Source organism: Aristolochia californica, unplaced genomic scaffold (assembly GCF_029961685.1).
Source record: "Aristolochia californica isolate CCGP_79_NKW_82.1479 unplaced genomic scaffold, dmAriCali1.0.hap1 SCAF_2, whole genome shotgun sequence".
Lineage (NCBI taxonomy): Eukaryota > Viridiplantae > Streptophyta > Magnoliopsida > Piperales > Aristolochiaceae > Aristolochia > Aristolochia californica.
The window spans coordinates 5,440,366-5,458,305 of NW_027181881.1; the positions used below are offsets into that span (position 1 = coordinate 5,440,366).

Consider the following 17,940-nt stretch of genomic DNA (forward strand, 5'->3'; position numbering starts at 1 on the left):
GATTAATTAAACGAACATTGGTATTGGTTACAGTTCTGTGTAGTTTGCTCTACTAATGGATGCCTGCTCTTCGGGGATCTCCTTTCTTCTACAATCGTCTCCATTTGATTCAACAATGACCAAGTACAAGAAACTTAAATCAATCCAATGAAAATCCAAATCAATGCAAATAAATACATGAATCACCAAGAATAGTTTCGAAAGAAAAAAATGATGGGATGAAAATGGTGATCCATTGTTGCTTCAGAGGCTAAGCATTGGCGAGAAGCTCCAAGGCACTGTCCACAAGCGAGTGGACTGTCGTCGTGTTGCGACTCAGCCCTACATTACCAGAGAACGCGTTGAAGCATTCAAGCTCCGATGTAGTCTCTGCCACGCTCTCCAGCTCCCTCTCTATGCCCAGTTCTCTGAATAAAGGTATCATTTTCTTGTTTGTTTTCATCATCCAAATCGCCAGCTCGATGGAGAATCTCCTTATTCGTGGAAGTTTCGTTGATGGGTACTGGTATTTCTTCAGTATCTGCACTAGTTTTGCTGCTAACTCGGTTTCCGAAATCCCGCTTATTTGAAACTGAGATTCTGGTTCATACGAGCTCGTGAATATCAGAATCTGTGCCGTGAGCCCGATAGCTATCTCCTGGAGTTTGTTCTCTTCTGACATTATGGCTTTCAGAACCTGGAATGATTTAGAGAGAATCAGATTGCAGTTTTTCAGCAATTTTTTTTTATTATTACAGGTGAAGTTGTTGAAATGGCGGGAAAAACTTACAGTGGGTGCTGCAGCTGATACTCCTTTTAGTTTGTGGAAGCAATGGGATCCACTGTAAGCGCACAAATTTCGCACAATTCTTGCGGAGTTTGTTCCGAGTGATGGATCGTCCAGTGCTTCAATCAGCTTGTCTAACATCCCTAATCGCAAAATCTGATCGCAGTTCTTCTGACTTTCCAAAGTCAACATAGCTAGTGCTTCTCCGGCAGCCATTTTTACCGGATTTTGAGTTTCGGGCAATCCTTGCTTGAAGAAAATGCGCGTAAGTTCCCTCAGAACGCCGCCGGTTCTTCCAATCATCTCTTTCGCACCTTCTTCCAGAGCTAAGCAGGTTAAAATTTCGATCCCTAATATCTGCAGCGTGATGTAATTCTCGCCGTACTGTAGAATCTCCCTGATGTTGCTGATAGTGAAAACGATTTCTGAAATATTCCGCCGAAGAATATTTCCCGTGGTGCCTGATGTGCTCACGAGCATCTTAACCAGTTGCAGTGATCGTTTCACTGTTTTGATTTGGGATACCGTCGCGTGGTTATCCCTAAGCAGCCTCTCGCCGGCACGAGTAAAATCGATGATTTTCGGTAGCAGACCTCTGGTGCTGCCAATCTTTTCGCAGTTATCGAGATCTCGAGCAAGTTTTTTCAATATCAGAAGGCCCAAGAGATTAAAAGCTGAAAACTCGTAATGTACGTGGTCCACGACGACGTTCTTCTGGCAGACTTCATCGACTGCAGGATTGGAGCTCCTGCCTGTATATAGCAGCGAAGATATGGATTCCATTGCGCCTGGAATTCCCGCCACTCGAAGGGCGTTCTGGTTCTTTCCAGCTAGTTTCGACAGAATTTCAGCTGCCGATTTCCTGATTTCTTCTTCTTGTGGTTTCTGCCAGTTGAGTATCTCCAGCAACCTCTCGATCACAGGTATGGAAGTTCCAATCTTTCTCAGCGTGTCATCTGCAAATCTATCATTGTTCACAAATTTCCGAAGGAGTCGAACCCCTGTGAGCTGCTCATCGAAAGAACCTGATCCCAGAAGCTCCGCCGCGAAAGAAACAAGATCCATCTTTAATCCATCAAAGATACTACCATTAACACATCTCGAATAGGCGTCGTAGAAGAAACGTTTGACGGTAACTAAGCCGGAACTTCCAAAACAACAATCCTTGGTAACCTTTTCCAGCAATTTACAGTAACTGATTTTCCATTCCCAGTAAGCTCTCTCCATTAAAAACAAGAGAGCTTCCGCCAAGGCCAGACTATAGAAAATATTCAGGGCAGATTTCCTGTTCCTTTTATCAGAATCTCCTTTACTAATCTCGCCATAATCCTGCTGAATCAACCTCATTAACGAGAGGCAAACGCAGGCCGAGGCGGAGACTAATTGAAGCCAGTAAAGGAGTCTACTGATATTCTTGGACAGAAAAATCCATCCCACGAAGGGAAGCAGGGGAACCTCTGTTGTCAGCCATTTTCGTTGGTCCGAGTTATGACTAACTAGATTTCTGGATACCGCTCTTCTGGCGTGGTGGGATTCCTGTGCGGTTGAATGGAGTCTAAATATCTGTCTCAGAGTTCTAATTAGGAAATTCGAGCTGGATTTCAGAGCCCTGAAACTGAACCTCCCTGCATCTGCGAGAGACCAAGTGGCCTGGTGTTGCCACTCGAGTTCATGGCTCCGGCTGAAAATTCTGGCCCCTTCAATCAGAAGAATGGTGGTGATAAACCAGAAATCTTTCTTATCCAGAGTGATCGCAAATCCACCGAGAAGAACTACTGTAGCCCAGATGAACCCAAGTGTTCCAAGCCCGCTAGCTGATTTTTCCAGTATAGCAAGCCGGAGTGCGAAAAGGGTCAGCTTCTTTTCAGGCGCACTACTGGTATCTCTAGAACTGCTATCTCCTCCTTCCATTGATTCCGGAGTTTCTCTCTGGGGATCGAAAACTGTCGATCCCCACTCGCTACTAAGCTTTCTCTGCACGCTTACTTGATCAATTATCTGTACGCAGACATTCTGCTCCCCTTCCTTTGAGCTCGAGCTCCCACACTCCATACCCGATAATATTTCTACCTGCTCAAAACTTGAAACAAATGAAATAGAGTTTTATGAGAATGAAACGAACTTGAAACAAATAGAATAGAGTTTTATGGGAACTGTTGTTTGCTGCTGCTTCTCTTACCTGAATCCGAATATAGCTGGATCAATTGTCTGTTGATGGTTGAACGGTACAAACTACACAAAAGAAGGAATGACAGGTTTTCAGTTGAACTGTTGCTAGATAACCAAGACGGCAACGGAAGTATCTCAGCCGAAGAAGGCATGAAGTAGGACGCAGAAATGGGGAGGATTGTTTTTTAAGTATATCAGGGTGAGGAAGATGAACTTGGGGAGCACGTTTGTAGCGTGAGAAGAAAACTCCCAGCAACTGTTGTGGCCTTTCTGCTTGATCTCAATCTCTCTCTCTTTCTGCTTGGTCTTTTTCGAGTCGTCTTCCTTTCAGTTCCTTTCTGTTCTGAAGCGACTTGGGCGGTTTTGTCTTTCTGCTGTCATTTCTTGCGGGACTTTGTTGCCGTTTCGTGGGCGATACTCTTGCACTGGATTTTGTCGATCCATGATCAAAAGCTTCTTTTCGCTGCTCCTTTTCTGCGATTTCTCCACTTTAGTTATTCTAGAGAATCACCGTAATTCCTTCAGATAGGTTGATCATTGGTAACAGAAGGGAATAATTAAAAAATGTAAACAATCGTATAAAACTGTTAAAATGACTTTAAAAAAAATGTACCGATTGTAAGAGAAAAAAACTGTTAAACAATCAAATTTTCTACTTAAAATTTTTAACAAAAATAATTTTCCTGTGTACTATCAGGTTGGTATAAACTCTGGAATCTCTTGACTAATATGACTGCAATTCTGATTTGCTGGTGGAGATGACTTTCATTCGATTAATTAATTTGATAAGCACAATTGGTTACAATTCTGTTTTAGTTTGTGCAAAAGGATCCAATCAATCAGAAATCTATTCCAGTTTAAGAGATGTCTTTGTCGGTGTTTGTTTCTTGATTTGAACATTTCTTATTCTGTCCTGACAATCTTTAACGGTTGATAATGATGAAGTTGTTATTTGATATGGAGTTGAGAATGTAGTGATGTTATTTAAGAAGAAGCGTACGGTTAACAGTGACTAAATGTAACGTGCAGGCTTTGGGTTTCTGGGTCTCTTTGCAATCCTTTTATCTTGTCCCTAGGCGGAAACAGTCTTTTCAGGTAGAGAAACAGGAACAGTAGTGGGATGCTTTTGAAACTCTGGTTCATGGATTGTAATTGGGAGAAGAAGGGGATTTCGCTTGCGTGCAAGTTTTGATCATCTCTAATGAAGCCTGCAGAAAACAGAGGAAATAAGAGGCTTGAAGTTAGTTATTTCTTTCCTTGTAATCTTTGGAATTAGCGTCACTTTACGTCCAGTTTTTCTGTGTCATGACGCTTCGTCCTTCGGGTGAAAACCTGGTGAGAGACAATCATCTCTTGTTCTTTTATTGATGCAACAGAAACAAAGCTAGTGGGAGTTGAGGTGTCAAACCCAAAAACATCACACAAAACACCCTCGGGGAAAGCCAATGAAGAATTTTAAACACTTTGTAAAGCAATTTAATCAAAAATCCTTTATTTGCATTTGTAAATAAAAAGATTTTCAGACAAAACCAGCACTTCAACAACCCTTCCTAGTTCTTGTCTTTTTTTTTTAATCTTTGAGGACTTTTGTTCTGTCCTTTTGATCACCCAGAAGGTCGCCTCTTCTGTTGTTGACACTTTTGCTGTCAACTATTTTGATACTATTGCTGATTATCTGAAAGTATTATTTTCTTCATCACACATCTTTGACAAAACTTATAGACTATGAAGTCTTCATAGAAGATGACAAGAAAATTTTCCTTCGTGGTCTTATTGTATAATTACATGCTCATGAGAAATTAGGCCATCAAGTCTTCATACAAGTTACAAATACTAATAGGCCTGACACATACCTCAGTCTGTTCCTCCAGCTTCAAGTTTGGAAAGGTAAAGTTCTTCAGCTCACACAAATCTCAAAACTGCCATAACCATTAAAGTTGAGGCTCTGAACATAATTTCATTCAAAATTCTATCTATTCCTCTCATCTTCTCATCTTCGGTTGGTCCGACTCTGCCGGATCTCTTTGTTATACGAAGAATAGCATCTCTGAGTTCATTCACAGCCCAGGAGAGCCAGACTAGTCCAAAGCCAAATCCTGTGTTCAACACTTTGGTTGCAGAGAAAGGAACTCCAGTACCTGCAACCTTGCATGCAACAGAGAAGATGACTGCAAGACCTGTCCCAGCAATCCCAGTAGAGAGTTGGGTCAAAATGTTGGACAGCTCAGCACCTGACTTCTTTAGTGACAGCATTGTTGTTCTTCGACAACGTTTGTTGTCAATTAATAAAGAGAGAAGGCTTTCGCATGCATGGAAGTAATTTTTCGTGTAAAGATCCCTCTCCTTTCCTGCTCTTCTAGTCATGTAGAGATCCTTTTCTTTTCCTGCTTTCCTAGTCACCTTTTTCCGTGGTGATGTCTTCAGTTTGAGTTTCTCAATACTGCAAGAAACAATTACTAATGCATGAAAATCGATTTTATTATCGACTGAATTTGTCTTAACAGTATGCACGTGATCCAGTAACAGCATCACAAAGAGTATAGTGAATAAGAACGAGTGAACAAATCTTCTTGTTACAAATGGCTACCTCTTTTCAGGAGCAACAGTCACTGCTTGTAGCTTCAAAGAACTCGGCATGTAAGCTCCAGCTTCTGTGCAGCCCATTCTGCACAAATAGTGCACATGTAAACCTAGTTATCAAGAGTAGGAAAGGCAGATATAACAAATGAAAAAATTAAATTGGTGACAACGAAATTCGCACATTTAATTAGCAAAGGGAGAATGGAATTATTCAAAATGAATTTATGAATGTAATTCACAGATCTGGTTCACGCTTAGATTTTTTGGGCCAGCTCCATCTATAAGGACAGAGACTTGTGCCTCGTGAGAATGATACAATCAACCATTTGTCATCTACAACTTAATTGAAAATGTGGCTGATTAAACTAATTGCCCTTATAATTAAACAGGGTAAGAATATATAAACAAAAAACTGTCAACAACATCAAATGAAAGAGCAGAAATGGGATCAGGAAACGAGAGAGAAGGCGACCAGAACCATAAGCTTTGAGGTAAACGAACCCCACAATAGTATTTTTTATTTTTTTTTGAATGAAGATGTATAAGCTATTAAATGAGTAAAGAGTACAATACTTAACTAAAAAGGGTCTTCCTCCAAAAAAAGGTGTTGGATTGAAAAACCTAGCTAAATGATTAGATGACCTAGGGATGTGTTTCCAATTACAGTTTAGAAGAGAGATTAAATTACATATATCAAAAAACATATCCCAGTGTCGCCATGGAGGAGGAGCTGACTTCGCACACTAGTTGATAACAATTTTAGAATCGTCTTCAATGCAAAGGGGCCCCACCAGATGGTGTTTGAAAATTTGCAGCCCATAAAGCAAACCAGAGAGCTCAGCAGTGGTTGAGTCTAAGATTCCAATTGGCCTAGCGAAGGTGAAAAGAAAACTGTCGTTACCATCATGGATAACTCCACCAAAACCCACAGGGCCATGGTATCTAAAAGCGCTACCGTCAAAATTCAATTTGTAGTAACCTATCAGAGGGGGAGACCAAATTTTCATAATCGGGGGACGAGAAGGCTAAGACATACCAGCTATCAGCCGCCAGTTCCCACGAAGGTTGGAGCCGTTTAAATTTCGGAATTCCTTACGCATAAGGATCCACATGGAAATTTGTCCAACAATATTTTCTATTAGTATATCACTAGGGATAAATTTTAAATTGAATTTTCGGTTGTTTTTTTCCGTCCATAACGCTCAAATGACATGACCAACACAGCAAGAGATAAGTAATTTCCCGAGCTTTGGGAGACTAACATTAGTAACAAAGAGGATTGTGGATGTAAGATTTTGAGAGGGGCAGTACTAGAAACTGATTTGTTAAGGAGGCTAGTCCAGACAGTGTGGGCAAAATTGCAAAGTAAGAGGACATGGGTGGCCGTTTCGAGAGAAGTTTGGCAGAAAGGGCATAAGGGGTTCCTCGTTGGATTAAAGAATTGAATGTGAAGATTTTGTTCCGACATGTGCTCCAGATAAAAAAAATTGCACGAGGGGTAAGCAAGGTCCATGTGATGGCTGCAGGATGATTGGTTTGTGGAGGGTTGGGGCAACTTAGGAAATTATAAGCAAAGGAAGTGGAAAAAGTACTTTGGGTGCAAGGTGTCCATATGAGTGTATCGGGCACATTTCGAGAGGATAGACAAGTGATGAGGTTGGATGCCACTAGAGCCTCTGAGTCCGAAACGCTCTCTAGAGATTTAAGTTCCATCCTCCAGAATCGGTCCACTGATATTGATACTGCACAGGCCCGTCAACCAGTTTGACCAAAATTTTGTTAGATTTCCCTTACCAGTGTAGCATTTGACTGCCTTTTTGAAATCACGTAACAAAATTACATTTTTTTTCCATACGAGGGATAGCCTATTACATCTCCCACCCTCAGTCCACCATCCAAATAATTTATTTGCTTTAGCGGTAACTAAAGTCCTCCAAATCAAATCAAGATACAAATCAACCCCACAATAGTATTACTGATGAAATTACTTTTACATTGAACAACTTTTGAAACTAATAGAATACACACACACACACACAAAACAAAAAAAAACTCTTGATATCATTCAAAATATACACATACCAAAAAAAAATAGTAAAAAGAGTAAATCAAAAATATAAAATTGGGAAATTATGAGAAATAGGTGTACGAGAGAAGAGAGGTAGAAGATGAGAGAAGGGGCAATGCTGGAAGAGAGCGTGTAATCTGCTCTTGATGAGCTTCAGAAACCGAGCCCATTTCCTCTTATTCATTTAAGTGATTTTGAGAGACAATGACCTCTTTGCCCTTCTTACATATAACTCCTTATAACTCCATAACTACACCTCCAAACAATATAAAAATTGGACTATAGACTCATCTGAACATCTAAACCTGATGACACTTACATTGAGATGTACAGAACATGTAAAATGCCCCTTACACTACATTTAAGACTCTTCAACTAGAGCATATGTATCTAGAAGTCGTAGCTTGTTATAAAATGTCACAAATTCACATCCACCCAAGGCTTTTATGAACACATCACCAAATTGATCACAAGATTAATATAGGGAGTATCAACTTTCTTCCGCATTACTGGATCTCGAATAAAGTGACAGTCAACTCCTCTATGTTTCGTCCTTTCGTGAAACATTGGATTGCCTGTAATAAAAAATAGTAGTCTAACTATCACAATACATGGTTATAGGTTCAACAACCTGCAAATTCAAATTTGGAAGTACCGATCTCACTCACTTGAACTCACTGACGGTATATGAGTCATAGCTCTATACTCAACTTCATCACTAGAGTAGACCACCACATTCTGCTTTTAGTTTTTCCAACTCACTAAATTTCCCCTTACAAATACACAATAACCAGTAGCAAACTTTCAATCAAGTTTGGAGCTAGCATAGTCAGTATCTAAAAAAACTTCTATTTTCAAATGATTTGTGAGGTTTAAAGAACAACCCCTTTCCATGTGGCCCTTTTAAATACCTCAATATTCTTCGAACAACCTCTAAATGTACCTTGCGTAGATGTTCCATGAATTGGCTTACCACACTAACTGAAAAAAAAAATATCAGGATGAGTGACAATGGCATAGATCAGTTTTTCAACCAATCTTTGAAATATTGCTTTATCCTTGAACTCACAACTGCATTCATTAGAAGGTCATTATCAACTTCCAAAAATGTTTCAACATGCTTTGCACCCAACAAACCATACTCCTGTAACATATCTATAAAATACTTCCTCTATGTTAACACAATTCCTCTATAAAATACTCCTGTAACCAATCAAGTTGTATGTGTCAAGGATGCAGAAGGGATAAATAGTTGTGCCATACGTTGTGAGATGTGTTGTTGTTGTTGTTGTTGTTATTGGATTAGTTTTTTTAATTCATTTGGAGCACCAGGTGGGATTATAGTTTCAAACCCTGGGGTTGTACCTTTGTGTATAATAGTGTTTGGGTATGCGGGCTTACCAAACTTTTTCCAACATCTATCTGATTAGTGTATCCACATTGAACACAATTGCGTTCAAATTTTCCATCTCCTCGGCCTCGTCCTCTACTTAAATTATGTCTGCCTCTGCCAGTCCCTGTGCGTCCCCTGGATATATAAGAGGAATCAGATGTTGTAGTTGATGTATTAAGGGCAATAGTTTCACCTACTTTGGTATTTTTTCCATCTCGAGGCACAACTGTTTTTTTAGCTCTTTGTACCCTATTAAAGGTAGTACAGAGGTTAGGTATCTCATTCGCGGCCTGAATTTGTGTCTTTATGCTGTCTGTTAAGGAATAGTCCCACATGGATTACTGAGTATAAAGATCTTGAGTTTATTAGTTGGGAAAGAGGCTCCTAAGTTGGTTAGTCATTTTGGGATGGGCCTTGGACCCAACATCACATAGTATCAGAGCAGGTACTCATATGTGAGCCTCCACCCAAATTATCCACTTGTAGAGCCACAAAAAGGGCCTACACATGAGGGGAAGTGTTAAAAAATAGTCTCACATGGATTACTAAGTACAAAGATCTTGAGTTTATTAGTTGGGAAAAAGACTTCCTAAGTTGACTAGTCATTTTGGGATGGGCCTTAGACCCAACTTCACACTGTCAAATTCAGCACCCAAATCATCTAGAAATTTTGCTACAAGAAGTTAATTTTGTTGTTTTCGGAATTCCCTTCCATCCATAGTAAATGGATGAAAGACTTTAATTTCCTACCAAATACTCTAAAAAGATCTATAATAGTTTGACACTGTTCTACTACCCCTTTTTAAGCCAAAGAAATCTAAATATAGTTCATAAACCCTGGAAAAATTGCTCTCTTGTCCAAAAAGAGCTTCTTTGGCAATAAAATTCATAACTTGGCTCCTGATATTAGATTCCATAATGTTGACAATCCAAATCAGCACTTGACTGTCTTCAGCCTCCCAATCATCGTCCTACGGGATAAGAGAGTTATCCCTAATAAATTTCAGCTTTTTTCTACCATTTAAGTACATTTTAACAGATTAGGACAAAGTAAGGTATTTATCACCATTCAACTTTTTAGAGGTGATTGTAATAATATTTTTACAATCCGGATTATTTGATTCCTTTGATGGAGTGTAAACCTCACCAAAATCAGCCATATCAGATACATACATACATACATATATATATATATATATAAGAATATCAAACAGATCAAATAAAACTTCCAAAAAATTCTAAATCAACAACTTAAGGGGGCTCCACCAAGTAAAATCATAGTTAGGGCAGATAGATGATGTGTGAAGGTCAAAAAAATCCAACACAGGGATCAAATTCAGAAGATACAATGCAATGAGAGTTGCACTAGGGCTGACATTAGCAAATGACGCTAGTTGTGATAGATCTAGAAATTGGCACACATCTCGAGATCAACATAAAAAAACCTCTTTTGGCAGTTTAGAACTTCAGAATATGTTTTTAGAACACTAGAACCAGTAACCCAAGGGTGGTAGAAAGAAAAGGAGAAAAAATTGGATTTTTACTAACCAGTTGCCAAAAAATTGGAGAAAAATTCTTCCTTTATGTAAACGTTTGCTTCAAAAGAAAGAAAATTTTGACAAAAGGTCTTCCCAAACATGATCTACTGCTCCAATGCCATGAAAAAGTTAAGAAAAAAGAAGGTTGAAGAGAGAGAATGAGGAGAGAAAGTGGAGACGAGAGATTGAGAAACTAAACTACGTTGGGGGACTTGCACGTCCCCCAACCTCTATTTATAATAAGGGTTGGGTACAATTTACAAAAATTCCCTTACTTAAGTGAAAACCCTAATTCTCTATATCTCCTAATCTATGTGTCCTCTTTACATGAAATTTGGTCCATAGACATAGTTGGACATGTAAAACAAGATTACATAACAAAAATATAAATAACGACAAAATAAAACAACCAAAATGCCCCTGTACTTGTTTTTAACAGATTTCATTATAAAAATTCTTAAATACACCAAATACTTCAAATTTCTCTCTAGAAGATACGCCCCAAGTAGTGCGACTAAAGTCATCGAAGAAAGAAACGAAATACTTATATATAAAAATACTAGAAACTAGACACGGTCCTCATACATCAGAATGACCAGTCTCAAACAATTGGCTACTCTTTGTTTGACTCAAGGAAAAACTAGTCTGATGGTGTTAGCCCAATTGAGACGATTCACATTGAAATGTCAAACTTAAAGGAAAGGTAAGAAATAGTTAGACCAACTTCGCTAGAGAAGGATGGCCTAGTCGTAAATGTCACTGGAAGAGAGAAACTACAGCATGAAGGGCAGCTGAAGACATCTATAGAGAGCTTTTCAAGTGGTATAGTCCTCATTTCTCACGTGCAAAACCAATCCTCCTCCTAGTCGTGAGATCTTGAAACACACAATGAGAGAGATAGAAAGTCATTGAACAATTCATAGACTTAGCGATTTGACTATCAAACAAGAAATTACGAGAAAACATAGAAATGAACAACACAAATTTAAGTGACATGGACAGGATAGGTGTAATATTACCCACTCTGTGAACAAAAGACAGACCCATCAACAAGTGTAACATGCATAATAATGAAAGCTCCCTCAAATCAATAAATAAATATTGCATAACTGACATATGAGTAGAAGCTCCTGAGTCAATTACCCAAGAAGACATAGGACTGGCAAGGGTAGCTATAGGAAGCGTAGGTTGAACTACATGTGCTGAAGAGGAGAGAGCTAAGGTCAACTGAGCAATGCGTTAAGCAAGCTGCTGCAACTCAATAGGGGCACCTGGTAAAATACCAACCATGGATCCAGCCAAGGACTCATTGCTGTCATGAACCAAGGAGTTTGCTTACTCCAACACTAACTAGAGGAATGATTTGTGCGTCCATAGTTAACATCACTTCTGCCTCATCCCTACTTGAACCATCTCTGCCTTTGCCTCTAATACTTCCACCACAGCCTCTAAGAGATTCTAACTGACCAAAGCTAGTAAGTGCAGCTGCATTAACACCCCTAGTATCTTTACTTCCTTTGAACATAATTGTTGTCTCTGCACACATAACTCAACTAAAAGCAGTAGAGAGTGATGGAACTTCATCTAAGGCTAGCAACTGAGCCCTGATTGCATCAAAGTCTCGTCCCAATCAATCTAAAAAATTTAGAAATATGTACTGCCCCCGTTGCTTTCGAAGTTCCTTTTCATCAGTGGTGAAAGGATGAAACATGTTGGTTCTTGCAAAATACCTTATAATTCACTATAGCAATCAGTGATTGTTCTTATACCTTGCTTAAGGCTGAAAAAGTAACCAGGTCCTGACTTGACTATTCATCAGTAAGAGGAGTTGGAAGATCATCTCTAATAAACTTAGATTTCCTTCTGACTTTAAAGTTAGATAGGAACAAAATTGGAGCAACTCAAGTAATTTTATCTATTCAACATTTCTGTAGTAATTAGTATTGTATCTTTCCCTTCAGAGCCCCCAAATTGTTTTGAGCGAGTAATTATTTCACCAAAATCAGCTATAGGCACAAAGTACAATCAACCAATAGCCTTACTACAACTGTAAACCTGCACATACTATGTGGGTCCCACTTTATAGAATTAGGGTTTATCAAAATGTCACGTAAACCAAAAATACACATCAAACCTGGAATGGAAGTAATTTCAGCCAAAAATACCAAAATTGGTAAAATCGAGGCTGACATCAGCCTTCTTGGAGGTAACGCAGGCACCAGCACAAATTTGAAGTCTGCACACACTGTAGATGAGAAAATCCCAAGTAAAAGAACCCTCTTGGGGCACTAATCAAACATAGGACTGCTCAACAGATAGTAAGAACCATCAACCCTAGGGTTATAGCAGAAAAGAACACAAAAAAATCAAACTTGACTCTCAATCAATGTAAAAACCTGAGATTCCTTTCTCTGAGAAGGTACTAGATTTAAAGGAGCGCTTCATGGGATTTAAACTAGGACCTGATCGCTTTGTTACCATGTGAAATTATGAGAAATAGGTATGAGAGAAGAGAAGAAGGGGAAGTACTGGAAGAGAGTGTAATCTGCAGTCAATGAACTTCAGAAATCGAACCCCTTTCCTCTTATTCACTTAAGGCCATTTGGTCTAGTGGTATTCTCTTTACACCAGGTGCATCAGGCCGTGAGTTCGAATCGCGCCACGCCTCTCTAAAAAAAAAATGATTATGAGAGACAATGACCTCTTTGCCCCTTTTACATATAACTGCATATAACTCCATAACTACACCTCCAAATAATATAAAAATTGGACCATAGACTCATCTGAACATACTAAACCAATGACACTCACACTGAGATGTACAAAACATATAAAATGACTAAACTGCCCCTTACACTACATTTAACAAAAACTATAAGTATATAGTGGTATAAAACCCAGACCCGACCGGCCGGTTGAACCAGGTTCAATCAGCCCAATCCTATGTTTGGGTTGCTGAAGAGGAAACCCAAGGAAGGGAAAAAACCTGGTATTGCCAGTTAACCAGTTAACCAGTGAACCAGCTGACCTGGCAGAGCAGCCGGGTCACTCCCTCTGTTTCGGCAACGGTGAGGAAGAGTTGCCAGCCGTGGTGACAGGGAGAGCAGCAGCTGCTAAATTGAAAAAAAAAAGAGCTGGCTCTGCCCAACAACATGATGATGTCATACCAGTTCAACCAGCGGTCAAATTCAGTTGAACCGGACCCAATCACCTCATCATGTCAGCAACCATGTCGATTGTTATAACATTGATAAGAAAATATCCATGAGTAATCTACTTTGAGATATTACACACACACACACACATATATAAGGCGCTAAATCAATAAGCTCACAAAAATACATGACTAAACATAAAAAACCCAACAGATAAAATAAACTTTATATAAAACATAGAAAATGTTCTAGTCTCTATGTCACAATTAGTTAGCAGGAAAATTTCAACAACAGAACATCGATATTGGATGATTTTTATATGGTAGTGTGAGACACCAAATTGCTCTATTTATATCCTTTTAATTAAGAAATTGGTAAGCAAACCATGCTCCACAGTGGCTTCATGCAACAATGAATCCTGCAGAGAGCCAACACTGCCTCTTGTATTGCCTCTCTGGGAGAGCCAGAGAGCACAAAGCCTGCTAAATTGAGAAGCTAGTAACACATTCAGGTCGGAGAATATCAAACTGCAGTCTAGCACACCAGAAATAAATAACAATACAGACCATAGAGAAATTTCCGTAAATAAGAATATCAAAATTTGTTCTAAAATAAAAGAAAATTGATATCAAGAAACAGCAGTCTAAACCAAACAAGTAAGAACAGGACACTTATTGATTCCCTAAAGATACACATTTCCATTCTCATTTTCATCCAAAAAAAGCAAAAAAAAATTTGGGCATCAGGAAAGTCATAAGACCAAAATTTTAAAGACAACAGCTCAAAGAGGCATACCTATTGAAGTGTGGTACCTGCGTGTGTTGCTGACTCCAATTGGTTGAATTCTTTGAGTAAAACTCAGAAAGCACAGCCAGCAGATTTTTCACCTCAGCTGCAGTTCCTGTGAATAAGAGCTTCCCATCTGGATGCACTGTAAATATTGAATTTTTGCTTAAATCCTCAACAAAATTCAGAACTGGCTTTGGGATGTAGAACTCGCTCCTCAGTTGAGAAAGAGATGAGCAAGAGCCAATCTCATATAGATCAAAATCATCATCAAGTGAAGCTGCTGACAGATGGCGCATATCAATGGCCAATGAGTGAAACCCCATTAAATCAGACACCAATGACACATCTAGTCCTTGTTTCTCTTTGCTATTTGATCCTGACAAGAGAAACTGCAGAATCTTTTCATGCCTTGCACACTTTTCAGCAATCCCAAAGCTAAAAAGCACAGAGTCGGGACGAGCATCTGTTTCCAAAGATAAATTGATTAAGTTTCAGATAATTGATCTATATATACAAGTTTTTGGCATTAAATTCTGAAGCCAATATTGGATGCTTATGAAATAATAGAAAAATCACTTACCTTCATAAAAAGCAAGCCGTATCTTAGGGCTTCATTGCAACTCAACACTTTACCATTATTTCTTTTTTTCTTAATAAGGGAAGAAAGAGATTTTTTTTTTTTTTTTAAATGAACAATAGTGTCTTCCCCTAAGCAACAAATAACAAAGAAAATGGGGTTTCTTGTTGCGAATTGGGTTTCTGGCTCAATAGCAACATGGGATTGGGATGGGGGGAGGGAGTTGTGTGAGGTCTTGGATACAAGTCTCACTTGGATATGCGGCTCAGCTTCAAAAAAGAAAATGCATTACTTCTATGTTTGTTGTCTGCTTTCTGTAAATTTGGTTTTAGCTTCATGGATTTGAAATGCCTCTTACCGACAATAGTGAACCAAGTAAACACAGATCCCATACAGTGCATGAATTCTATTTGCTTATCATTAGAATCTCCATTGCAGTTTGAACAGAACTGTTTCTTGTTTTAGATATTCCCACATTTAAGGTTACTATTAATTGCACACTCTCAATGCTGTCAACAACTTAAGCACTTATAAATTCTCTTTTATCTTCATCTTACATTCAACCATGCTATTGTATACCTTTTTTTCTTAAAAACATAATAGTCAATTTTCCTCCTTACCACTGTAGAATATTGACCTGTACAGTGTCTGGTTTAACATAATACATCTACAAGCTACACAGGATAGGATATTAACTGCAACCAACAAACAACATCGTGCATGACACTAGAAAGCAAATGTTGTGAATACTATAAAGGATGAAAATCCACACCTCACATGAACACCTATGAGTGAAAATATCTTTGCAATACTTCTAAAGTTTACCTAAGGCCGTTTGGCCTAGTGGTATTATGTTTACATTAGGTGCGTCAGGTCGCGACTTCAAATCGAGCCACACCCCTCTCAAAAAAAAATACTTCTAAAGTTCAGTTAACATTTCCAAACATATGTTTATACTGATGAATCATAATGTGCACGTTTTCCTTCTCTTTTCAAATGGTGAAGGGGGATATTATCAAGGCCAAAGTCAAAACTATAAGTTATAGCTGAAAGTTCTTACAACCAGTAAACTAGGTTTATAAACTTAGCATCTGTTTTAATAAATGATATCATCCATACAACTAGACTGCTGTTCAACATTTGCCTTTCATGTTTGCTATCTATCAGTAAGAATTAATTGTCAATACATCAGTAGTAAGTGATTGCCAACATAATAAGCAGAAACAGTGACGTGCATACAAATTGCAGCCTCATACAGTTAAGCTAAAGAATGTTACAAACCTTGCACATCCACAATTACAGGTCTGTGAACAGCTGAGGATAGGTGGACAGACTGATCAATGTCAGAACAAAGATTTCTGAATATCCTATGATCCTCAAACTGAGTTGGCTTGAGCTGAAGGCAGCCTGACCTCAAAAGCTCAGGTCTTGCACCCTGGCCAAGGAGCAAAGGTTGAAACTCCTGCATAAACCAATCAAAACAAACTGTTAGCTAACTAACTAAAGCAGAGGGTTTCACAGATGAAAGCACACATGCAAAACAAGTGCAAGAGAATTTTAACTAGAAGAGATTATGTTTGACCACAAATAAGGAAGAAAAAGATATATAATATGAGAAGAAAAAACAAACGTGCCGAAGAAATACAAGAACCAAAAAAATTTAGAAAGAACAAAATAAACAAAGGCCCATATGAATTTAAATAAGAAATCCCTCAGGAGATGATGTTGTAACAGCAAAAAAAAAAAAAAAAAAAAAAAAAAACCAAAAACAAAGCTAGTCCAAAGTCAATAGAATACAGAAACCATTAGAAATTTTTGGCCAAGCAACGAGTAAAACCATATGGACTAATGACCCTCGTGTGCTTTTTCCACCACCAGCACGAAAAGAGGCTAAAACTATCACTGAATAATTTTTCTAAAGCAAAATAGAATCCAATCATCCATGAAATCTGGTATTTTTAATTCCAGAGTTCGGGAAACTCACCCTGGCGGAACGGTACAGACCAAGCTCTTGGAGATTCGCATAGAGGCATGTGGTGGGTGCCTTTAGGCATGCTTCCACCACCATCGCTCGGACAACCCTAACACCGAAAACAATTTCTTGAGCTGAAACCACCCAAAGCAGATAACCGTGACAGTGATTCTCAGCGTTCAGCGTGCGGGAGGACAAAAATGAAGTGGGTATCCAGCGTTTGATCCAGAAAATTCGGGTGTCGAAGTTGTGGTCATTGCTGCATCGGGAATTCGGTATAGGATCGAAACAAGACAAATCCAGGTTCCTGTCATGATTGGTTCTCCATGGACTGAATGGCAATATATATATATAGAGAGAGAGATAAATACGATACATTAACAAGTGGCAACTAAAAGTTAGAACTCGAGGCCAAAAAAACTTTGAAAGAGTTGAAATTGGACGGATTCATAGCAGCATAAATAGTCTAGGCACAATTTTTTTTTTAATTGGATTACATAAATTAACTTTGCAAAGAATTTGCAAAGAAATCGAAAGCCTTTTCATGTTTGGGTCTCCAATGAATATATTAGCTCTGAAATCATCAGCTTCCACTTCATCTACAATGGGTCAATTTACAAAATTTGTATTTTCATTCTCCCTTTTAATGATGTCTTTAAAAAGTTTTGACCTTGGTAGCAACCTTTATCACTCTTCTCCACAACTCTTTGGTAAACTTGAATAGGCTTCCACTCTAGATAGACGTACTCCTACAACAACAAATTACATTTTATAGAGTAATAATGTGGGTAATGGGTTTTCGGGATTGCTCCAAACCGGAGTAACAAACAATAGGAGAGATATTAGTAGAATTTTTGGAAGACAAACACTTTTAAATACTTAATTCCACCAACAAATATATGTGAAGATTTATGAGGTAAGAGGAAATAGCAA

General features: G+C 38.6%; 2 protein-coding genes and 1 long non-coding RNA gene across 3 annotated transcripts; 1 reads left to right on the forward strand and 2 right to left on the reverse strand.

Annotated features, from left to right (window-relative positions):
* Positions 1-94: 94 nt before the first annotated feature.
* LOC137955839 (uncharacterized) lies at positions 95-3,254 on the reverse strand. Its single transcript, XM_068803008.1, has 3 exons — positions 2,946-3,254; positions 770-2,846; positions 95-676 (listed from the first exon to the last, which is right to left on the reverse strand). The coding sequence occupies exons 2-3, from the start codon at positions 2,816-2,818 to the stop codon at positions 251-253; spliced, it is 2,475 nt and encodes an 824-aa protein (XP_068659109.1). The 5' UTR covers positions 2,819-2,846; positions 2,946-3,254; the 3' UTR covers positions 95-250.
* On the forward strand, positions 951-4,303 carry LOC137955840 (uncharacterized). The gene is made up of 3 exons (XR_011113184.1): positions 951-1,031; positions 1,130-1,689; positions 3,965-4,303. It is a non-coding gene; the product is annotated as an uncharacterized lncRNA (long non-coding RNA).
* A 376-nt stretch (positions 4,304-4,679) lies between these two features.
* LOC137956894 (uncharacterized) lies at positions 4,680-17,422 on the reverse strand. The gene is made up of 5 exons (XM_068804558.1): positions 17,020-17,422; positions 16,317-16,497; positions 14,465-14,921; positions 5,523-5,600; positions 4,680-5,375 (listed from the first exon to the last, which is right to left on the reverse strand). The coding sequence occupies exons 1-5, from the start codon at positions 17,383-17,385 to the stop codon at positions 4,838-4,840; spliced, it is 1,620 nt and encodes a 539-aa protein (XP_068660659.1). The 5' UTR covers positions 17,386-17,422; the 3' UTR covers positions 4,680-4,837.
* Between the last annotated feature and the right edge of the window lie 518 nt (positions 17,423-17,940).